Source organism: Rhineura floridana, chromosome 16, assembly GCF_030035675.1.
Source record: "Rhineura floridana isolate rRhiFlo1 chromosome 16, rRhiFlo1.hap2, whole genome shotgun sequence".
In the NCBI taxonomy this organism is placed as follows: domain Eukaryota; kingdom Metazoa; phylum Chordata; class Lepidosauria; order Squamata; family Rhineuridae; genus Rhineura; species Rhineura floridana.
This window is the reverse complement of record NC_084495.1, coordinates 20,647,927-20,672,009: the sequence shown is the minus strand read 5'-3', so window position 1 is coordinate 20,672,009 and position 24,083 is coordinate 20,647,927. Positions and strand designations below refer to the sequence as shown.

The 24,083-nt window shown below is 44.4% G+C and overlaps 2 protein-coding genes across 7 annotated transcripts in view; one reads left to right on the top strand and one right to left on the bottom strand.

Moving 5' to 3' along the window:
* The window catches only part of DRP2 (dystrophin related protein 2), a 60,675-nt gene extending 49,604 nt beyond the window's left edge, over positions 1-11,071 (top strand). For all 6 annotated transcript variants that reach the window (XM_061598544.1, XM_061598542.1, XM_061598548.1 and 3 more), the window contains 4 exons: positions 396-624; positions 1,192-1,312; positions 1,969-2,055; positions 5,318-11,071. In XM_061598544.1, coding sequence (XP_061454528.1) covers positions 396-624; positions 1,192-1,312; positions 1,969-2,055; positions 5,318-5,337 — 457 coding nt within the window. In that variant the 3' untranslated portion in view covers positions 5,338-11,071. The remainder of the gene's footprint in view (positions 1-395; positions 625-1,191; positions 1,313-1,968; positions 2,056-5,317) is intronic.
* Positions 11,072-13,641: 2,570 nt separating this feature from the next.
* On the bottom strand, positions 13,642-23,340 carry LOC133371399 (aryl-hydrocarbon-interacting protein-like 1). The gene is made up of 6 exons (XM_061598783.1): positions 22,976-23,340; positions 21,914-22,093; positions 19,373-19,561; positions 16,744-16,920; positions 16,333-16,474; positions 13,642-15,129 (listed from the first exon to the last, which is right to left on the bottom strand). The coding sequence occupies exons 1-6, from the start codon at positions 23,069-23,071 to the stop codon at positions 13,781-13,783; spliced, it is 2,133 nt and encodes a 710-aa protein (XP_061454767.1). The 5' UTR covers positions 23,072-23,340; the 3' UTR covers positions 13,642-13,780.
* Positions 23,341-24,083: the final 743 nt, after the last annotated feature.

The window sequence follows — 24,083 nt, the reverse complement described above, 5'->3', positions numbered from 1 at the left end:
TTTTTTCACTTGCGCCGCCACTGTGCCACCTCTCCTTCACGTGGAGCCTCAAAGCCCCACGCTAAAGCCTCTGCTGCTGCGCTGCCACGCCTCCCAGCTGATTGCGATCACGTCTCCCAGCTGATCGCAATCGCGCCTCCCAGCTGATCTGCGGTCGCGCAATCGCGTCTCTTTCAACCACCCCCCACGCACCAAAAGAACAGGCCACAACCAAAGGTTAAGTGTCCATTCTTGCAAAGCGAGCGTACATAAACGGGAATGGTGCTACTGTAAGTATGTCCATACTCGTGAGTGTCCTTAAAGTGGAGGTCCGTATAGCGGGGTATTCCTGTATTTGTTAAGCACTTGATGCTGACACGTTCTTGCTTCATCCTCAGCTGGGTTTCTCCTTGCAGGGTTCTCCAGGGAGAGCTGAAGCGACTCAAATGGCAGCACGAGGAGGCCGCAGAGTCAGCAGAAGGAACTCCAGAACTGACACAGGGTCCACACAACGAAGAGCTGCTGGCGGAGGCCCGGATCCTTCGACAGCACAAGAGCCGCCTGGAGACACGGATGCAGATCTTGGAGGACCACAACAAACAGTTAGAATCCCAGCTGCAGCGCCTGAGGGAGCTGCTTCTGCAGGTATTGACTGTGGGCTGTAACTCGAGTGATGTGTTTTTTTTGGCCTGCATTGGATATGGAACATTCATCCTAAATCAAGGTCACTTTCAAAACCTGCCCGAGTCAGAGCATTGCTTCAGCTAGCTCAATATGGCAGCTGAGCTATGGTGCTTCCCATCACTACCTGGTGAAAAGAAAACGGTACCAACACCGCTGTTGTGATCTCCTTTAGGTCAGGCTATGACACTCTTGTGGGTCACAAGCCATCAGTTGGAGACCATCTATTTAGTGTATAGACCAGCCTTTCCCAACTAGTGGGCTACCAGATGTTGTTGGACCACAACTCCCATCAGCCTCAGCCAGCATTGCCAATGGACAGGAAAGATGGGAATTGTGGTCCAACAACATCTGGAGGCCCACTGGTTGGGAAAGGCTGCTCTAGACCAACCCTGAGATTGTAGTTGGGTTTGTGAGGCTGTGGCAAAAGGAGGGCAGGAGCCAGCAGCCTTGTGCCATGCAGGAAGGAGGGAGGGTTGGCACATGAGCAGTTGGCGACAAGCATCCTGACCATCTCTCTTCTCTTCTCAGCCTCCAACAGATTCCAAAGGCGATGGCTCTACGGCCTCATCCTTGGCTTCTTCTCCCCATCCATCTGAGGAGAGTCAGTGCAGGGAGAAAGATTCTGGCACTCCAGACACAGGAACTGCAGGTGAGGTTCGGTGGTGCCATGAAGCTCTCCTCTCCCCTGATCAGTGCCCTGTGGGCTACTGTGTTTCTTCCTCTCCTTCCTATTTCTGCTGAAGCTCCCTGATGGGGGTCACACGGTTTCCACTGAAGGAAGGCCTCTCTCCTAATGCTAGATGTACAAAGGCTGGTGGAGATTATTCCTGAGAAAAGGGCAGGTTCCTTTGTTACATGCTCATAGATACTCTCTTCTTTATCATCTGATTGAGAATAGGATTTTGACAACATAAGCCTGTGTTTGAGCTAGGCTATGGCTTGGCCCACTATACATTTAAAGCACATGGCTTCCCCAAAGAACTGTGGGAACTGTAGTTTACACCGCACAGAACTACACATTCCAGCACCCTTAACTAGGATTCCTTGGGGGAAGCCATGTGCTTTAAATCTGCTTTAAATGTATGGTACTGATGTGGCCTATGATGCACAAAGGGGTTTATCATCAGGTGGTCCCAGGTCTGTCTTGCAGTGTTAGCTTGTCTGGCAATGTTAGCCCCAGTCTTTCAGCAGAATGATGATGATTAATTAATTAGAGCCCTTTTATCCACTCTTCATTGAAAATCCCAGATACAACAATATAAACGTAGTATTCTCTCTCTCCCCCCACATGTTCCTTTCTCTCAGATGAGGTGGAGGTGAGTACTCAGGACGTCAGTCTGTGTCTGGAGGATATCATGGAGAAGCTTCGGAATGCTTTTCCCAACTCTGGAGGTACATTGCATGAAATCTGGGTCTACATCAGGGATGGGGAATCTGTGACCCTCCAAATATTTTTGGACTCCAACTCCCATCAGCCTCAGTTCAGGGATGATGGGAGTTCTAGGTCCAGTAATATCTGGAGGATCATGGATTCCTCATTCCTGGTCTGCATCAGTGTTCTTCAACCTTGGGTCCCCAAACACTGTTGGACTACAACTCTCATCATCCTTGACTATTTTGTAAGATGGCTGGAGATGGTGAGAGCTGTAGTCCAGCAACATCAGGTGACCCAAAGCTGAAGAACGCTGGTCTGCATGAAGCGATCTTGAAAGGGGTGATCAGTCTCATTCCTCCATTTGGAGAGACACTGCAACTGCACTTAATATATCTCCCAGTCTCTTTCACAGGCCATAAATAGGTCTTAAACCATCCTTCAAATGGTCAGGACAGCCTTTTGTGGAAAAACAGAACTTTGGGAAATGGCATAAATTAGGAAAAATGAAATAAAATCATGCAGATACGGAATATTGCGGGTTTAGATTTTTCCAGTGATGAAATCTGGGGGTCATGTTTGGTAGGGTGGCCACATCAAGGCCCCTCTCTCTCTCCCCTGGCTTTTGCTTCTTTGTCTTTAAACTGGACTTGGACTGGACAGCACTTTAAATAGTCCTCAGAATAGGAAATTATGGCCACTGCAATGTTAGGACAAAGACCCCAGCCAAACACAACCACTACCACTATCCTGAGCAGACATTTCGGAAGCACTTGACGTCTCCAGCTTCTTTATTCTTATCCGGTAGGAGTGCTGGAGGTTTAGTTCCAGGTTTGAGGAGGCTCTCCACAAAAGCCCCCCCCCAGCAAGTTTGTCTGTTCTTACTACTTCAGTCAGCGCAGGGTGACCTCCATTTTAATTTTCCACAATGTCGCTGAAATAGCACTGCCCTTGGTTACTGAGGGAGAAATTAAAATGGTGGCCCCCACTGGAGGCCCCAAGGCAGCCATTTGTGGTGGTTCGGCTGGGATGCGCAGGAAGCCTGGCAGCTGCCCAGGGATGCTGCATGGTGGCATTAGGCCTGGCTGAAACCCTCACTGCAGCCTTTTTACCTGATCTCATGAAAGCTCCCCACATCTTTTAGAGACCTAGAAAATCAGGGTACTAAGAAGAGCCCTGCTGGATCAGGCCAAAGGCCCGTGTAGTCCAACATCCTGTTCCCACTGTGGCCAACCAGATGCCTATTGGAAGCCCACAAGCAGGACATGAGTTCAGGAGCACTCCCTGTTCCTGCTGTTTCCAGCAGCTGGTGCTAAAACGTGGGAGAGGAACCTCCCTGAGTGTAAAAGACTCCCCCCTTGAGACAGTTGTGCTCTACAAATTGGAAGGTGATCAGAATGGCAACAGAGCTAGGTGCGTTGGTCCCCAGGCGCTCTCTCCTCTCCCCACATTGCTTACTTCACATGCGTAAAGAATGCCTGAGAAGGACTTTCAGGGTGCCCTAGAGTCATGGTTCCTTTTTTTCCTGACAAGGCAAAGACCACACCCCTTGGCCTTCCTGAAGAAGTCTCTCAAGTTCTCCTAGGTGTTCCCCTCCCCAAAGCTGAAATTGGTATCAGCTGGTATTAAATGTTGTGTTTTTTTAAAAAGACTTGCTCCCAGCCTGCATGGATGTTTGGGTATACCAACCCTGTAACCTTGCCTTACTGCTTTGCCAGCATGTCAGTATTAATCTGATAGGGATAACACAAGCCTCCTTTTTGCCTCACAATGGCAGAATAGGCCCCAAGGCTATCTTCACCTCTGTATCTCAGGCAAAACCCTAATGAAAAGGGACCCAAGAAAGTGTTTATTGTTTATTAAATTTATACCCTGCCTTTCCACCCAAAAAGGAGCCCAGGGTGGCAAACAAAACATTTTAAAAACAAGACGTCCTAAAAACAATTCCAGTACAGATGCACACTGCTGAGCATCGGCTGTATTGTGGATGAGCATGTTATGTTTTTGACGGACTCACTTCAGGGATAAATGAAGCCCCACACAGAAACTATTTTCCATCTGAGGTAGGCTACCAGACACTGTTTAGGTGTACAGATTAAGGATGTGCTGGAATTCCGCCCAGTTTGGATTTGGTAATTAATTGTTCATTAATTTGCTAATTCTGTGCCATTGCGGATTGGATTTTTATGCAGTGATTTTCCACAGCTGTATTAAAAATAATAATTAAAAATAATCATCTCATAAAATATCAATAATAATGATATTGTCAATATTTCCTTTCATTTATCAATATTTGCTTTCAAAATATTGATATTAATATCCATTTTTTATGAGGGGGAAAAAAAACTAGATCGGTAAAAGCAGCGGCTAGTGGACAAAGAATGAATTTAAATCGGTACCGGTCTGTTAGGTTGATGGAATGCTTTTGAACTGGCACCAGCCAATGGATCCCATCCCTAGTAAAGATACAACAATTTATGAATGCATCTGTTCTGTCTGGGAAAGATTCCTGTCTGAAACGCCAGAGAGCTGTTGCCAATGTAGACCAGTATTGGGGAACAGGATCTGGGCAGTGGGTGGGATCCTTTGCTCCCCCACTCCCTACAGATCACTTTGACAGGTGGGCAGGGGATTCAGCATCAGAGAGAGGGAACCAATGTGTAACTTATGGCCGTTAAGGTTGCAGCTTTAATGTCATATTTACATGAGACTGTAAAATAGATGGATGTATGGAAAACCTGGGGGGGAGGGAATTTAATCAACTTAAAGGAGTTAAGTAGACATGCACACAATCTGATTAACATTTGTCTATATGCCTTATGCTGTTACTAAGGAACACTTTGCTAAAGTTTAATGCCTGTTGTCTGAGGTACTAATTTCAGTGCTGAAAATTAACAAGAGTGCAGGTATTATCAAATGAAAATGGTCCAGTGCAGATGATACCCATGCAGTAAACACAATATGCACAGCCTTTAACATCTCCACTCTCCAAACTCGGAAGTTATATGTCTTCCTGTCAATCTATCATTGTCCCACACTTTTTAGTACATTTCCCCATCACTTTCCTAAGTGCAAAAAGTTCCGTTTGGCTTGGGTTTTTTTAAGTGGATTTGTTACACCAGAGGGCTTTAATCCACTCATTGTGCAAACCTAAGTTTCTGTTGTGTAACTGAATACCTTCTGCAAAAAAGTAACAGTCTGGAGGCGACCTTCATAACATTAACCCAGCAGGTACCAGCACAGATTCCATTGGATACGACCCGGTTTTGTTTTCTCTTTCAGGTCTGACTTCCCTTATCTAATACCTCCTGTGAGCAAGAGGCTTTGTCTAACCAGTTCCTCAGCAGCTGCTCCTCTCTCTCTCTTCTTCTCCCCCCCCCCGCCCCGTGTGACAGGCGTCACTCGGATCCTTAAGGGGACACCCTCATCAGAAAGTCACCAGAATCCTTGCAGGGTTTGGCTTCCAGGAAAGCACTCCTTAATACCCACAGAGTGTTTTTTTCGGGAAAGGGCAATCCAGAGTTACCTGTAGTCTGGATGAGGTCAAAACCTGATTCTGAGAGAGGCCTGGTTCCAAGGAATTGTGAAAGGAAGGAAACAAATGGCACACGGAGATGCCTTTCTGCACAGACTACAAACTGACATGAATAGGGTTCCCCCCCCCCACTGCAGTTTGTGAACTATTGCCTTTTGTGGGGCTGATTTTGGAGTTGAGCCAGGAAGTGACCTATAGTGGATTTTGCCCAAGTTAACTGTCTGTGGCCTCCACTGGATGATGGTTTAAGATGACACAAGCCGCAGGGACTTGGAATGGTCCTACAGCGACTGATAAACAACCAAGTATATTTTTTTGGGGGGGGGGATCCAAAACCTCTTCAAACAGAAAAAGAAAAAAGAAAGGGAAGCTTTGGTGTGTTGTGAAAGGAACATGCAAGCGACCAGGCGTCTCCATATCTACCAAGTTCAGTGGCCAATGGAGTCACGGCCCAGATGAAATCTCAGAGAAATGGAAAATGAGGGAGAGAGCAGACTTTAAAACACCTTGTTCCAATGGCAGTAACAGCAGCCTTATGGGAGAGAAGCTTTATAACAGAGAGCCTTATTTTAATTTGCATATTTATATATATACACACATAATATATAAATACATATTATATATACTGTATTTAAGTGCTGTCATGGACTTCCATGTGCATTAAATTCTAATTCCTTGTTAATGTGTTTATGCTGGCTTTGCTGTTTTGCTCTGTTCCAAACTCTGTTGTTGTTTTTTAATGTGATGGGAGGCAGCTCCACCTCTTCTTTTGTCTGCCCCAGCAGCTTTTCCCAAGATCGATATGCTTCCTTTTGGAGTTGGAATGACCTTCATCCGAGTGACCTCTTGCGAACAAGGGGTGTTGGGAGCCAGTACCTCCTGACATCCATAAGATTTATTTACAGATTGTGGTAAGGGGTGCAATCCCTTCCCATTGGATCAGTGTGTAAGGGATGCAATCCCTCTCCATTGATTCAATCCATGCTTGAGAAGCATATGGATAGCTACTGTCTTGAACTTCTTGCGCATGCTGTTAACTTTAAATTACATGCCACCCAGGTCAAATGATAATCAAGAGAAACACAATACAAAATACTCAGATGTAGGAGCACTTGCGAGCATAGTCTCTCTGTGGTTTGGGGTGAACAAAACTCCTGGCATGGGCTTCTCCTTTTGAGTTGTGTTTACTCCCTCAGCAGTACAACCTCTTCAGTCAGATTGCAACTATTCAGATGGACTAGAGTTAGCCCTTTGGAGTTGCTTAGATTTAAGACAGTGTGATCCTATTGTAATAATTTGAAATATGGGCTGCAATAAGCTTAAATCTACATAATCCACCTGTTGTGGATCAGGCAGCTCAAGGCTCTTGTTCTTGGTTGGTGTGGCAATGAATATGTTAGGAGTTATGGGGTGAAACTGCTGCATCTGCATCAGGAAGGGCCATAGCTCAGTGGAAGAGCATCTACTTTGCAAGCAGGAGGTCCCAGGTTCAATCCCTGGCATCTCCAACTCGGCCTTGGAAAGATTCCCTACCTGAAACACTGGAGAGCCTCTGCCAGTCAGTGTAGGCAAAACTGACCTAGACGGACTAATGGTCTGATTCAGTATAAGGCAGCTTCCTATGTCCCAAACAACGGCCGAGGGAAAGGCATGGAGTGTGGGTGATTTCTCTAGGTGAGAGACCAAGGACACCAGAGCTTCTACAGCTCCAATAGACAATAAGCAGAAAGAAAAGGGGCAGAGAGGCATGCCCCCCCAAAAGAAAAAAAGACATTAGAAACCATAGCCCATTAAAATCAATTGGCAATGGTCAGCTCCCAGTGATACTATGGCTGTGTCTCTGCACACACTGATTTGTGCAGGTCCAATGCTCATCTAAAACACACTGGACTTGAACAAAGCATACTATGCTATTCACGTAGCCCAAATCTGTTGATTCTTCCGACAGCATTTGGGCACAAGAGTTGACAGATTTGGGCCAATCCAAGATCAATCTTGGCACAAGGTGGTTATGTACCACAGGTTTCCTAATTTAAACCTGAAACCATGTGTCCCTTCCCTCTTCGTTAGGAATGGAGTGTCTGATGCACATCACAGTCACAGCCTAATTGCTCAGGATTTCACCCCCAGCTTGGCCCTGAACATCCACTAGATCAACTTGCTTTGCAGCATCCTGCCGGATCCTCTGAAGCTGTGTTTTGGGGATGCAGGTGACAAACTCACAGGTGAAAGGGCAGCTCATGACAATTAGTGAAGTATTTTAGGTGCTGGAAAGTATATCTTAAAGCAAATATCTGTGGTTGTGGCTTGAAGGTGTCAATGGATAATGCTGAAAATAGTGGGCTGTGAATTGCAAAATATGCTGTGAAGCAAAGACAGATGATAGAAACTGGTTTACGATCAAGTGGATTGGAGGCTTTGCCTATCACTGAATTCACTGTCATATATCATGTCTGTAGTGGGTTCTCTGTGGACGTTGCATAATTTGCAGAATATGTATGTAGTCAGGGGCTGCCAGTTCAAAAAAATAAAACGGCAACTATACATTTGAGGCCTGCCTCTGCTGTTGAGTTGCAGTATTGCCAAACTAAATGCGATCCCTGAAAAATGGAAGGTATGTAGTGGGTTTTGCTTGGTTGGTGGTGCCACAATGCAATCTGCTAGCTCTTTGTAGCAGCATTATGGATTGTAAGGAATGTTACGTATGTTGAAAGCACTGTAGGTTGCGAGGGTTGTTTGTAGCATGTCGTAAATTTATGTGGGTTACATTAGTGGGTTGCTACAGCATGTTGGCTGTTGAGAATCTGGTAGGCTCCCAGGGTGAATGTGGGAGTGGGGGATACCAAATGAAGTAGGCTGATTTGTGTCATGGTATCTGTAGAGGGATGTAGAATTTTTTTTAGACCATCAAGGTGGTACGCACAAGAAGTTATCCTATGTGTGTGTGATTAAGGCATGACAAAGAATATTTTGTTAAGTATTCTACAATGGCGGACCTTTAGCCTGGGCCAAGAATGTCCTTTGTAGGCCTATGCCATTTCTTCCTTCCAAAGAAATTCCTTGTTTGGCTTGATGTTTGAGTCTTTAAAAAGGCCCTGCTGAAATCTCCATTGTGATTCTGAAATGTATTTAAAAAACAAACATGTCTCAGTTTTGGGAGAGAATGAAATTCCAGTTTGGAAGTGAGCCTCATGTGGATGTCCCATACGCCAAGTGGTTACATAAAGTAGCATGCAGGAATGCTTGGGACAGAGGCGAGGGACCTGTGGATCTCCAGAGATTGCTGGACTACAACCCACATCATCCTTGACCATTGGCCACTCTGACTGATGGGAGCTGGAGCCCAACATCTGGATGGCCACAGGTTCCCCATCTCTGGCTTAGGCCATAAGTTTCCTCCTCTCAACAGTTCTTGTAAGCTATGCTTCCTCTCTTCTTGTTTCTGGAAAAAACATGCCAAGGGACATCTTGTGTTCCTCTCTTGAGGTGAGATCATGTGCAGTATTCACATTGGGTGTCCACTAAGGATGGGTGAGAATTTTGATTCAGTTCGCATTTCAAGCAGAATGTATCAAATTTGCAATTTCCAGAACAATACCAGAACCAAAACACAGCCATCCTTTGAAATTTATTAGAATTTTGGGATGCAGTTTGCCAATTAAACGACATTTACAAAAATGCATATATTAGGGGAAAGTGTGCATGAAAATGAATACATGAGTGAAAATAACATGCAAAAGGGCATGAAATGATGAGAAACTGCTTGCAAAAATGTTTTACCTTTGTTAAAACTGCCTACAAAAATGTGTTAATTTGGAGAAATTTGCACTAAAATGGTGGTAAATTTTCATGAGGATTTTTTTAAAAAAAATCATAGATCTCTGTAGAAATGTAGAGAACTGAATTTAACATTGGAAAAATGAGAAACTGAGAGAACTGAAACAGACAGATCTTTCCATCCCTAGTGTCCACACATTGCAGGAAGAGTGTATTCTTTTCCTAATGTAGCACATGGGCAACAACAGCACAGCTAGGCAATTTTAAGAGTCTGACATCTAAAGAGGAGAGGGGCAATGCATATTATTTCTCTTACTTCAAATTGTGGTAATCCATCCCTGCTGCTTCTGGGGGCCTTCCTGCTCATGTTGCTGGGAAGGGCCCTGGACATCTGCCCCAAAGACCTGTTCTGATGGAACTACTGCATGTGAGTTAAGTGATGGTTTTGTATGTGATCAAGAGTTTAGTAACCACGTTAGCCCACAGAACCAACCAGGACTTTGAGGCAGGCCATATCCACAGTCAGGGTGGCCAGGTGCAAAGGAGGAACAGGGGCTTTTAACTAGGAATGGACAAATCTGTCAGTTTCAGTCTCTTTCTCATTTCCCTACTCTTAAGTTCCATTCTCCACCTTTCATATGAGTTTGTAAAAAATGGCAAACGCCTGAAAATTCATCAGCTTTTTCATATGAATGTCTTCTAATATGCACATATGTTTATATGCAATTTTGCCTAATACAATGCATTTTCACAAACAAACATGTACATTTTGCCCTTATATATGCGTTTTTGTACAGATTACTTGGCCGGAGAACGGAAGTGCACATTTCAAAGGATGGGCTGTTTCTCAGTTCACATATTATTTTGGAAAGTGCAAATTAGGTAGGTTCACCTTTAAATGTGAACTGAATTGAGTTTCTCCTCACTCATTATTTTTTTAACCTTTAATACCTGTATAGGACAGACAATTTTAGTCAGGCCACCTTATCATGCAGCAGGCAGGAGAGCAGCACCTACCAAAATTCCCTCTTCTGCACAGTTCCTAAAAGGCACAGGAGCCCACACTTAAATCCAACCACTCTCTTCCTTTATCTCATCTAAGGTGAACGAAGACAGAAATACGGGCAATATTGTTAATTATAACATATGAAGAAACTATGTGGTTTAACATGATCACTTTTCTTCATGGTGCTAAGATGTGGAGGAGAAGTTCTTAAGTTTTTGTTTGTGTAAATAGATTTATTATTCTTTAATTTTATAAAATCAGCATCCAAGTAACTTAAAATTTCAGCCACTTTGTTGATTTTATCATAAAGTAAAATCTTAAGTCTTGTGCCTTCACCCCTGCCATCAGAGAATCTGTAGTTGCCTATTGAGCTTGTCAGAAGTTTGTTGATTTTGGAATATATGTAATTTATTGTACAGTGTGTCATCAAGGGACATAAAGGTCCAATTATTTCTGAAAAGAATAATTGCTCTGTAGTATGTGGTGGCTTCCTCAGTCTCCCAGCTTCATCATTCTCTCTCCTCCCACTTTCTGAAAACCACCAGGAACCCATGCCGCAGTTCATTAGAGTTGCAACTGCAGGTGACAGTTGGCCACGTGGAATTTTTTCTTAAGCTTGTGTCTGTTGAAGCAATTAAAAGGGGGCGCAAGCGAGTCAAGAGTTTCTTTGTTTAAAAAACAGGAGCAGAACTAATCATGACTGGTTATAATGTGCTGTCTTCACTTGAGTCTTTTCTATTTCTGCTCTGGAAAAAATGAATAAATTTGTATTTGTAGTGTTGTGTTGTTTCATTTTTGGTTCTCGGGATTTTGCCTTTCTTGGGAAGAGCTCTGGGTTCTTTTTTTATGTTCTCTCATATAGCCTGAAAAGATCCTTTAAAAAGAAAATTTTACAAAATTAAGTGACAGGAGAATTGTTTTTTCTTATTTGTGTCTTGCTCAAGGTAACACAAGAGGGGTTCCTCCCATTACGTTTGTAAGAGCCAGATGTGAAAGGTTTGGTGAAGATGTCAATTTTGGTTTCTCATTTTTCCAATCTTAAATTCAGTTCTCCATATTTCAACATTAGTTTGTGAATTTCTCCTAATGTACACATTTTGCAAAGCAATTTGCACTAATATATGCATCTGTATGTACACTTTTATCCTCGTATGTGCATTTTCATATACATTCAAAATTCAGAGAAGTGGAAATTTTGAAGGATGGCTGGGTTCACATCTGGTTTCAAAAAGTGCAAATTAGGTATGTCTGCCTTTGAATGTGAACAGAATCAAATTTCTCTCCCATCCCTAGCTGGAAGAGATAGTGAGTAGGCCAAGACCATGCAGTAAGTTTCATGGCTGTATCGGTGTTTTAACCCAGATTTCCTCAAGCCAAGGCCGTACCTTCATCTGAAAAATCACCTCTGTGGGACAACTGTTCCCGTACTTGTTCCTTATGGATAGAACAACTCAGAAAAGCTGAGGGACTATCATAAGAACATAAGAAGAGCCTGCTGGATCAGGCCAGTGGCCCATCTAGTCCAGCATCCTGTTCTCACAGTGGCCAACCAGGTGCCTGGGGGAAGCCCGCAAGCAGGACCCAAGTGCAAGAACACTCTCCCCTCCTGAGGCTTCCGGCAACTGGTTTTCAGAAGCATGCTGCCTCTGACTAGGGTGGCACAAAATTCACCTTTTCTATTAAGCCGAAAGCTCAACCCTCATACCCTATATAACTGAAAAAAAGAATCACATATTTTTCCTGTATGATTTTTTTGTGTATTATTTATATATATATACACATACATACACACATTGCAGTGGAGTGCAGAGTGCAGAGATAACTCTTAAGACTGCTAATTGAAAGAACAAAGAAACTTAAGGTTTATTACTACAAATGTAAAGTCATACATGCTGAAGCAGCCATGTGGCCTGTGCTCAGGGAGCCATGAATAAGAACAAAGGAAAAGAAGGCGCAAAGCCTGCAAAAACAACAAACACTTTAGAGGAGGAATCAGCAGAGGCGAGAATAGATTGCCTTTCTGGCTATCGCCCACCCGCAGTTTAGGTCACTTGTAACATGCATTACTGCTTTAACTGCCAACACTTCCCTTTTGCTTTTTTGTGGGATCCAAGTATAGGCCAATTCACTCCACAGACAGCATATGGTACAACAATCCAATTTGTGAGATAGCAGCTTGTTAGAAAAGATTCCAGTCTAAGTTATTTCCCCGCTTTCTGTGCCAAAGCCATCCTTTTCTCTCTCTAAGCATATGTGATTGCACGGCTGGACAAGCCACAATCATGTTTATGAATTATACACTGATGGAGAGTTGGTGTTTCCTATTATGTTGTAACACATTTCAGGCCCAATATCAACAGTCCGTACTCTCTGGTAGCTAGCAGAAAGCCACCATTTAAAAATTTCCCACAATGTCTTAGCTGTGAGGCATGATAGGAAACTTAAAATGGCAGCTTGTAAGCTAGGGCCACCTTGCAGCCAGTCTTGACGTGTTTCTTTATGCCTCTCGCCATCTGTGGTCAAATATAAAACTTGTTTGCCAGGGCAACACCAGAATTAATGGACACAGCATGAACAGTAATCTAATTCTCAAAGCACCTGCAGCTTCATTTATGTTGCTTAGATGCTTCATAAAATGAGTTCTCTGGGCATTGTAGAATTAAAACATAGTTTAAAGCATCTGCTATTAAACTTTTGGATGGCGGGGGCGGAATCATCATCCATTTTCACCTTCGGTGGCAAAATACCAGTTGAGTGGCTGTACAGGGTTGCCTTTTTTTTAGCTGGCAACTCTGCAGGAAGGGGAGGGAGCCAAAAAGAATTACCAACAGACCAAGATAGGATAGGCATGAAACCCTGTTGGGTTTAGATGCAACGACAGCTCCCTCCTTGCACCTGCGATTGCTGCACCAGACGTATCCCTTGATCAGCATAAGCAGCTCTTAGAACTGAGCTGCCTTTTTGCAAGAAGCTGAATTGGCCAATTCAAGTATCTTTAGCTAACACACCTTCACTCTGACACTGGTCCCAAAAGTCACAGTAGGCCTTGGCAACTGGCTCTACTGCCCAATATTTTTCATTCTTCTGAGTTTCCTTCTGCATCCGGTTGGATTATCTCAGGGCAGAAGCATCCAGCTCACCTGTTGCTTCAGGTCAAGCCATTTCCATCTTTTCTGCAGCAGGTGGATGATGCGGTATCTATAGCTCTACCCTTCTTTCTTGACACTTCACCCCTGGCCCAGAGAGATTCTTGCCCCATATTCAGTTCTTCTTCCCCTCCCGTTTTCTCTTCTGGCTCTTCCCACCTGTCTTGCACATCTGCTTGTTTCATCTCAGAGTTCTCCCCTCTTGTTCCCATCTTCAAATTCTCTGCTTATTTCTGCCTCAAAGTCTTCCTGCCTGATCCCTTTGTGCCTCCTCCAGTAGCCTAGATCTGTAGCCAGCTTTCATTCCTTCCTTCCTTCCTACAGCCAGCTGCCTCTCTGTAGCCATCCTTCTCTTCTCTGACATGCTTTGCTCCAAGGCTGATCACTTCCTCAGCACTATCATCGCTTCTTCCTATCCTGCGATCCCCAGTTGCCGTCTCTCCGTCTTCTGGGTCTGTCTCTCCCTCAAAGTGTCCTGGGCCTGGTTCATAGCAACCTGTTGCCACCCCTGGCATAGAATGATCATCAGCTTCTCCTCTTTCCTTTCCCAATTCTGTTTCCTCTCCAGGCACCTCTTCCTCCCCAACAGAATTCTCGTTTCTTGGCCCTCCACTACTCTCCCAGTAGGAGCTGGCCTTTCCCCTGAAATTAAGCTCTGTTGTCCCCTTTGCTTCTCTCTTTGAGCCTTCCTGCCACACTTGGAAGCAATCTCCCTCCCTGCGTCCCTCAGGACTCGCCACTCTTGCTCCTTTCTTGGAATTTTCTGCTCCAAAGTCCATATCGCCTGGTACCCTCAACTGTTCCCCAGTCTTGGTTTCTTTTCCCCCACAACTTGCTTCATATTCTTCCCTCTCTCTAGTGGGGTTCTCTGCTCTGAGGCTCCCCTCAGCCTCACAGTCTCCTTCAACAGACCCTTCCCCTACACAGTTTCCTGCAACTCCCCCTCCTCCCTTCCCGGAGCTCCGAGAGATGTCTCTCCTTTCCACCGCCTCTTCCTTCAGGGTCGCAAAACCTTCCCAGGGCCCAGCATTCATCTCTTCTACACTGCCCCTCTCTTTTTGAAGCTTCTGTTGCCCAAACCCTAACTGGTGCTTGCTCCCAGAGGTTTCACAGCCTGTCACATCATCTCCAGAATGACTGTGCATCTTTCCTTCCCCTTGGCCTTCCCGCTCGTCTTTTCCCGTTTCCTCTTCCCTCACTTTCTGAGGAGCAGCATCCTCTCCATCCATCTTCATAAGGAGCCCGTCCTTTTCCTCTGCTAAGTTGCCTTGCTCTGTGTGTCCAGTCCCTGTCCCTTCCTCTGCTCCTCTTCTCTCAGGCTTCTGGGTTTCTCGATTCTTTTCCTCCATCTGTGGCCCAAGGCCAGGGTCTGACAGCTCTTCTGTCTCCTCCGCTGATTTCCCTTCAGTTTCCCCTTTAGGAGGAGGCTGCTGGAAGAGATCTTGGTACCTCTTGCGGTCTTCCACATGTTTCCGCCTTATCCTCTCTCCCAAGAGCTTTAACTCTTTCCTCACGGTGGCAGCCAGCGATGGATCCAGCTGGGCCGCCCTCAAGAAGTCTGTTCGGGCCTCCTGGTCATTCCAGATAGCGGCGTGGGCTTTGGCCCGCTTGAAATAGGCTTTGACGTTTTCTGGCAAAGGACAAAATTCAGTTCGTTTGCTAGTACTCATGAATGAATTTGATAAATTCTAGTCTTGTCTCATGGAATCTGTTTGAATCTGCACTATACATTTAAAACACTACTATATCACCTTAACAATCATTACTTCCCCCAAAGGATGCTGGGAAATTGAGTCTTTTAAGGGTATGGGTAGAAGACCCCTATTCCCTTCATAGAGCTATAATTTCCAGAATACCTTGGGAAGAGGGATTGCTTGTTAAGCCACTCTGAAAATTGTAGCTCTCTGAGGGTACCTCCTAACCAGTAGTGTAGTGACAAATTCAGAAGTGCAGGGTCCCTTCGTGATAGTCAAAGCCAAGCCCCTCCTGCTTCTTTTTTTTTTTTTTTTTTGCTGCTGGATTGAGAATTAGAACCTTGTTAGTGCCTTCTCCCATAACAACAGACATCCCTAGGAGCCAATAAGCATGAAAAAGGAGAGTGTTAGCTACTGAGAATAATCTTCCCTTGGGTGACTCATCTCCTTTCACTCTGATTGGCTCCAATTAGCAGGAAAGGAGAAGGAAGCATGTTAGAAGACTCTTCTCAGTGGCTAGCACACACCCCTTTCATGCTGATTGGCTTGTACGATGCTGGAGACATAGGGACCCTGCCAGGACCTTGCTCCCAAAAAAGTAAGGAGTCTTAAGATTTCCCGAGACCCTGCACAACTACACCCCTTAAACTAAAGTTCCAGGATCTTTTTGGAGGGTGGGAAAATCACGACTGTTTACAGAGCTTGGAAAAGTTACTTTTTTGCACTACAACTCCCATCAGCCCAGCCAGCATGGCCACTGGATTGGGCTGATGGGAGTTGTAGTTCAAAAAAGCAACTTTTCCAAGCTCTGTGTTTACAGAGATACAATATTGTTTTAAAGGTACAGTGCAGATGGGGCCAAAAATCTAATCTTATCAATCTCAAACTGTTCTGCTTTCATGGGCCATGCAAGAATGTACTTCTTACATTGTGAGCTGAGATTACCACATAAAATTTAAGTCCACCCACTCTGAATGTACTCTCGCTCTCTCTTTCTAGTAACGATGTTTCAATAGGCCCTAACCCACCTGTTGACTTGTTTCCTCCCCAATTACTCTCCCAGGCACGTTGGGTTGATTCACACATAATGCTACAGGACATGATGCCAGAGTGGTCTGCTAGTAGTCAGGGCAGCTCACCGTTGTTCTTCTGGAGTAGGTCGGTGGTGTGCTCCAGCACCTCATAATACTCCCCCAGCTCCAGCTGGCACTGGCAATAGTTCAGCACAAGCGGCGTAATGAGATTCTCCAGCTTCAGCCAGTCCTCGTCCCACGGCTTCTCCTGTCGAGAGACCCAGCAAAGAACAAGAGGGTGGATTTGGAGAAGGGCTGTAGCTCAGTGGTAGAGCACCTGCTCTCCCGAGACAGCATTCCATAATTGAGGAGCCACCACCGGAAAGGCCCTCTCCTAGGTAGCCACCCACCTCACTTCAGATGGTGGGGGCGCCAACAGAAGGTCTTACCATTCAGGTAGGCACATGTGGAGACAGCCAGTCCATTTAGATCCAATATATTTTAATCATATTTATTTTATCTAAACCCAACTCTCACCTTGGCCTGGACATTGCACAAGCAAATGACAGCTTCCTGATATTTCTCTGCTGCTTCCTTGAATTTCCTGGACAGGACCAGGCAGTTGCCTTCAGTATGTAGCTTTGGCACGGCCGATAGCTGCTCTTCGTTGTTCATGGCCCATGTATCTCGTTTGTATGAGGAGGGGTCCTCCACCTAGATGGGATAGAAAACAGTAGTTATGATTTATATAGGAATGCTACTTATTTATAAAATGTATAACCAATCCAATATTAGAACAATAAAATAGCAAATCAATAAATTGCAGGACAGCAGAAAAAATCTTTAGATGCAGAAAGTTCCAAGTTCAATCCCCAGAAACTCCAGGTACGGGTAGAAAAGACTGCCTGCCTGAAACTCTGGAGACAGTGTGAACAGTGCTGAACTAGATGGACTAGATGGTCTGACTCTGTGTAGCACAGCTTCCCATGTTCATTTGTTGTTGTTGTTGTTGTTATGTGCCTTCAAGTCGATTACGACTTATGGCAACCCTATGAATCAGTGACCTCCAAGAGCATCTGTCGTGAACCGCCCTTTAAAACAGCAGACACAACATATTTATTTATTTATTTATTTGTTATATTTTTATACCGCCCCACTAGCATAGCTCTCTGGGTAGTGTACAGCAAAAATACAAAATACATAATACAACAAAAACACATATAGAATAATGAAAATCTAAAATCAATTACAGGAAATTTAAACTAGATAAGATTAAAATTAGATTAAAATGCCCTGGAAAAGAGGAAAGTTTTAACTTGGCGCCGAAAAGATAGCAACGTTGGCACCAAGCGCACCTCATCGGGGAGACTGTTCCACAATTCGGGGGCCACCACTGAGAAGGCCCTAGTTCTTGTTACCATCCTCCGAGCTTCTCTCTGAGTCGGAACTCGGAGGAGGGCCTTCGATGTAGAACGTAGTGTACGGACAGGTTCATATTGGGAGAGGCGTTCCAGCAGATATTGTGGTCCCGCGCCGTGTAAGGCTTTATAAGTCAGAACCAACACTTTGATTCTGGCCCGGAAGCATATTGGCAGCCAGTGCAAGCGAGCCAGAACAGGTGTTATATGTTCAGACCACTTGGTCTTCGTTATCAATCTGGCCGCAGCGTTTTGCGCGAGCTGCAGCTTCTGAACTGTCTTCAAAGGTAGCCCTACGTAGAGCGCATTGCAGTAATCCAATCGCGAGGTTACCAGAGCGTGTACCACTGATGTTAGGTCCTCCCTGCTCAGATAGGGACGTAGCTGGGCTACCAACCAAAGTTGGTAGAACGCATTCCGTGCCACCGAGGCTACTTGAGCCTCAAGTGACAGGGAAGGATCTAAAACAACTCCCAGACTACGAACCTGTTCCTTTAGGGGGAGTGTAACCCCGTCTAGGACAGGGTGTATATCCACCATCTGGTCAGAAAAACCGTCCACCAGCAGCATCTCAGTCTTGTCTGGATTGAGCCTCAGTTTGTTAGCTCTCATCCAGTCCATTATTGCGGCCAGGCAGCGGTTCAGCACATTGACAGCCTCACCTGAAGAAGATGAAAAGGAGAAATAGAGCTGCGTGTCATCAGCGTACTGATGACAACGCACTCCAAAACTCCTGATGACCACACCCAACGGCTTCATATAGATGTTAAAAAGCATGGGGAACAGAACTGACCCCTGCAGGACTCCACATTGGAGAGCCCACGGTGTTGAGCAATGTTCCCCAAGCACTACCCTCTGGAGACGACTTGCTAAGTAGGAGCGGAACCACTGCCAAGCAGTACCTCCAACCCCCAGCTCCGCGAGCCTCTCCAGGAGGATACCATGGTCGATGGTATCAAAAGCCGCTGAGAGATCAAGGAGAATCAACAGAGTTACACTCCCTCCGTCCCTCTCCCGACATAGGTCATCATACAGGGCAACCAAGGCTGTCTCAGTGCATACTTATTTGCAAGCATCGGGGAGTACAGCTAAAATTAAGGTCAACTTGGGTTTTGGAAGGTCTGGGGAACTTTTCCTAGTGTCATAAAGGACACATGATGAGTCATACAAATGAGCCTCCCTATGGAGCATGTTTCAGGTCTCAGACCTCTGAAGATGTACAGAATGCACAGGAAGTTGATATGGAAAAACACCACATCAGGGATAAGGTTAGCTGAGCCTTTTCCTCAGTCATGCTAGTTTTCTAAGAGCAGAGTTTTTTTGTGTGTGGTGGGATAATTGAAACACAAATACTTCCCCCCTCCATCTGTAGTGGTACAATCCACAAAAAGTTTCAGTGCTTAATGCAGCTGAATACTAACTGGTTCTCATTGGAGCCCACTGCCAAGCCACTGGGGTGTAGTGCCTACAGCACTGGACCGGGAATGGAAGGGATCCAGGTTCAAATCTCCACTCAGCCATGAAGCTCAATGAGTGTCCTTGGGCCAATTGCTAATATATCTCAGGCTAACTTACTACACAGGGTTGTAGTGAGGATAAAATGGGGAAGGTGGGGCAGAGATTAATGTATACTGCTTTGAGCTAGGAGGAAAAAGGGGATGTAAAGGTAATTAATTAATAAATAACAATCTATTGCTACAGGCATTGGACTAGACGGTCTGTGGTTTCCTTCCAATTCTCCCACTCACTTTGAACAGCTCCATGATGAAGATAAGGGGCTGCGGTGTCCGCTGCAGCTCATCCAGGTCTGTGTAGCCTGTGCTGTGATAATCAAACATGTTGCCCATCCCACAGCAGTGCTTCTGGCCCTCCAGAGGATCTTTGTCTTCAGCAATTTTTCTCATGGCCTTGGAGACCAAGGCGTACATCCCTGTGTGCTGAAAGCACAAAGGAGAGAAGCGTAAGACTGGAAGAGCGAGAGAGCATAAAAGGCATCAGGTGCATTGTGGACAACGTGATGTGCTGGAAGCAGCTGAACAGCAGAGGGAAGATTATCTTGGCGAGCAAGCAGGACAAAGTGCGAAACCTCTATGAATACCTCTTTCTGCTGTATACACGTGGCCTCCAACATTGCGCAAATGAAAATACATTGTTTATTTTCCCTTGGGATATTTTGTTCAGTCTGCTATGTTTGTAATGACTTTTTCTTGTATTTGTTTTGTTAATTTTTATATGCAATGTTTATACTAAACGTTGTTACTAAAGAGGGTGTCCTGTTCAATTATTAATCACATTTTATAAATTGTGTAGGTTGTTTTGTATTTGCTGTTTAAGATGTTTTAACTTGGACACCACTTGAAGAGTTTCATTTAAATATAAGCAGTATATAAATTGTTTAAATAAATAAACAAACATCGAAACATCGGCAGCTGCTTTATACCAAGACAGATAATTATTTACTTTGATTACGAACAGTCTCTCCAGTCCTTCCCACCCTTACTTGGAGGTGCCCAGGATTGAACTTGGGACCTTTTGCATGCAAAGCAAGTGATCTAGCACTGAGCTGTGGTCCTTTCCCCCACACATATAATACCTCACTTCTCATACCAAAGATTTAAGGTCACCACTTCTGCATCACCAAAGAAGAGGAAAAACAACACAGATTTGCATACAATTTGCAGGTGCTAATTTATATATATAGATGCACATTTAAAAATAATTTGAATAGAAATACATCTCTCCATAGTGGGTAAGCCAGTGACTGGGTGTGTGACTGTTCATTCTGATGTTCAGGTGCTCACTGTTGATTGACATGTTATCTCCTGTCTTATGGCTCTTGAAAGCTTGTTGTATGAATATGTTTTAAATTGTATTTTATATTGTGTAAGTTGCCCAGAGTGTCTGTTAAGTCAGACAGATGAGCAACTAACAAATAAAATTTTATTTTATTATTATTATTATTAAAAAATAAAAAGGTCTTCAGAGTCTGTTTAAGGAGGGGAAGAAGGGAGTTCCAAAGGTGCTCTAAATATGCCCTGTCCCTGGCACTCTGATTTTTCCCCATTGGAGAACAGAAATCTTAAGGCCCAAGGAGATTAATATGTGTATACACAGCCCTTCAAGAAAGCATTTAGGGCTTTAAAGGTGAAGAGATTGCTGGAGATCCTGCTGTACTATGCTCCCCTACAAGAGATTTCGCTGCTCTGTTTTAAATGCCAAGAAGAGGTGGTTAGGATCAGGCAGCATGCGAGAATGCATGTTCACACATGCACTTTTCTTGGCACTGAATTTGGTTAACTGTAGTGCAGAGCAGGCATTGCCCATCCTATCCTAATCCCAAGGCTAAATAATTTATCTTAGGGCGCTTCCAGACTGTCACTATTTTCAGGTGGGATTCAATCACATAAGGAATTGCAGGTTGCACAATTATTGTTGATTGAGAGGTCTTGCACAACAAGTCCACTTCCCCAAAATATTTGACTTTTTGTAATAAGGGAAGTGACAGGGAAATGCACTGGGAGGGAAATATGGGGTAACACTTGCTTTGATTCAGTCATCTAATCCTCCTACAAACAAATCAGGATAAATGCTCAATAAACAGGTAATCTGGAAGTGACCTTAGTCAGCTCACAACAACCCAGTACAAGGGTCTCTACTATTTCCATTTCACAGATGACAAAGCTGAGGTGAAGAGATGGCAATTTGCCCAAGACCTGAAGGTGAGTGTCTGTGACTTAACAGATATTTGAACCCACAATTTGCAATTTTAAAACAATATCCTCATGAACATTCTTTGGCATTTTAGTGCGAATTTCCCCTAATAAACATATTTTTGGATGCATTTTGACTAATGTACACTTTTTTACAAGCCATTTCTCCTAATATTATGCATTTTTGCATGTTATTTTTACTAATATACTCGCTTTTCTGCACACTTTCCCTGTTTGTATGCATTTCTGTAAGAATTGTTTGACTGGAGAATTGCAATTGGTTGGAGAAATTCAGGAAAGTGCGATTTCAAAAGATTACTGTTTTAGTTCTGAAACAGTTTCAGAAAGTGCAACTTTCATAGATTCAGCTTTAAACATGAATTGAATTAAATTTCTACCCCATCCCTATTCCTAAAGGTACTTGTTCATGGCCCATGTATCCCGTTTGTAGGAGGAGGGGTCCTCCACCTAGATGGGATAGAAAACAGTAGTTATTATTTATAAAGGAATCCTACTTATTTATAAAATCCAATATTAGAACAATAAAACAGGGTAAGTCTGGCATAATTGCACACTCACAACAGCGTCACACCAGAACTCTGCCACTTCGCCGATCCGCATGGATGTCAGGAGGGTCTCCCACACCTCGATTTTGAACATCTTCCCCACAATAATCTCCATGGGGATACCAGCCTCTCGGCTGTCATCTATCACTGTTCGTTCAAAGTTGTCTTTCAGCGTCTGGAAGTGGAATGTGACCTGGATCAGAGACAGACAAAGATTAATAATAGGACTCTAAAGCACTGGACTTCAGAACCACCTTTGCATTGCCCCCGCGATATTCATGCAACTCTTTATAGCAACCCTCCATTGTATGGGAGCTTCCTCTTCCTAGGTGGGAACTGTTCTCCTTTCTCCAGCAGCAAATGGGTGCCATGATTCTAAAAGCAGCCCACAACTGAGAGTTAGGACAGGGACCCAAACACTTAGCCTCCACCGCTCTAACCATTGGGCAATGTCATCCAATTGAAATAGGATTCCCTGACTTTAAAAGTATGGGTTTGTTTTAACTCTGTAACCCAAGAAACAATGTTCTAGAGCCAGCTGTCAGCAAAGACAGAAAAGAGGAGAAAGAAGAGGGGGAGAACTCAAGATCAATGTCCCAGGTCCACCCCATGGCACCAATATTATCTATTGCCGCCTTTCCTCCTTCTAATTGCATTACAGCCCTGCTGGATCACATCAAAGGCCCACCTAGGCCAGCATCCTGGCTCTAACAGGGACAAACCACATGCATCCAGGAAACCCATAAGCAGGATATGAAGGCAATCACCCGGCTGTGCTGTTGATCCCAGTAATTCATATTTAGGGGTATACTGTCTCTGAATATGGAGGCTCAGTGAGCTGTAGTTCAGTGGCAGAGCAGATGCTTTGCATGCAAAAGGTCCCCAATTCATTCTCTAGCATCTCCAGGCAAAGCTAGGAAAGTCTCATGTCTGAAACTCTGGACAGCCGCTGCCACAGTATAGAAAACACTGAGCTAGATGGACCAATGGTCTGACTTGGTATAAGGCAGTTTCCTATATTCCTATTTATACAACATTTCTGTAGGCAGCCTCTTCTGTGCTTGCAGTCATTTACCTTGCTCCCGTCTTTGAAGTCTGGCAACTCTCCATAGCCTCCGTGCAAAATCTTTTTCTTGACACCTTTCATGTTCAGTAGATAGGTTTCCTCCATGGCCAAGTTCCTAGCAGATCTTTCTTCTGTTCCAGAGAACTCTCAATTCAGTTTGTTTTACAGGGCCTTACTGGGACAGACCCACTTCAACCCACATTCCATACCTGACCTATTTCAATGGGACTATGTCCCAATTTCTTCTGACCTTTATGTTCTGAACAGCACAGCCCTGATGTTCCCTGCAATTGCAAGAGACTCTGCTGAAAGTAACGGAGTAGCAATTCTTCTCTGTGGAGACCCTTTTCAGAGGCACAGATCTCCTGCTCAGTCCTTACCACCTTCTCCAATGTGCTGGGGAAGCTGCACACTGGAATTCTGCCTTTCTGATCCCCTTGCCATGCCAGGTTAATCCAGGATTTACCTTGTATGGAATTAGATCAGGCTACTTAGTAAACAGAGCAATCCCCCATCATCCTTCTAGATGATGCCAGCAATTTCCCAGGATTAGTTCCAAGGTGGTGAAAGTGGTTTTCAGTTTTCCCACTGTAGCCTACAGATGAGGGCTCATGTAAGTGAATTCTCTCCTCTACACAAAAATATTCCCTCTGCAAAGGAAAGCTAAGCTGAACTAAGCTAGGCTAGAATCCTCCCTGCCAGGGATGGCCCGAGACCAAATGGCGTCCCAGGTAAATAATGTATTTGGTACCACTGCTACCCCTTCCATTTGTTCCGCTGCTGAATACCTTTTTGTTGTAGCCCACTGCATGACTTTGATGCATGGTTTGCATCAATACACAGGGTTGGATCCATGTTAGCTCCCCTTGAAATCAATGGGGCAAAATCATGACTAACCTGCCCAGTTGATTTCAATGGGAACTAAGTGCAACTCATTTTTAAAAAGTACATAGAAAACATTTTTATGTCTGCCAATGCCAGGAGCACACAGGCCATTCACAGTCGATTTCCCTCCAAGATACAGATGGATCACCAAGAGGACATCCTAATTCTGGGATATTAGTTTGCTGCAAATCCAGAGACCAAAACTTCACATGGGAGAAAGCTATATTGATCC

Coding starts and splice junctions, on each gene's coding strand:
- LOC133371399 (XM_061598783.1), bottom strand. CDS start 23,071: ATGGAGGAAACCTATCTACTGAACATGAAAGGTGTCAAGAAAAAGATT. Junction 16,475..16,743: donor TGTGCAATGTCCAGGCCAAG/GTGAGAGTTGGG, acceptor GTCTCTCGACAG/GAGAAGCCGTGGGACGAGGA. Junction 15,130..16,332: donor CCTACTCCAGAAGAACAACG/GTGAGCTGCCCT, acceptor GTCCTTTGCCAG/AAAACGTCAAAGCCTATTTC.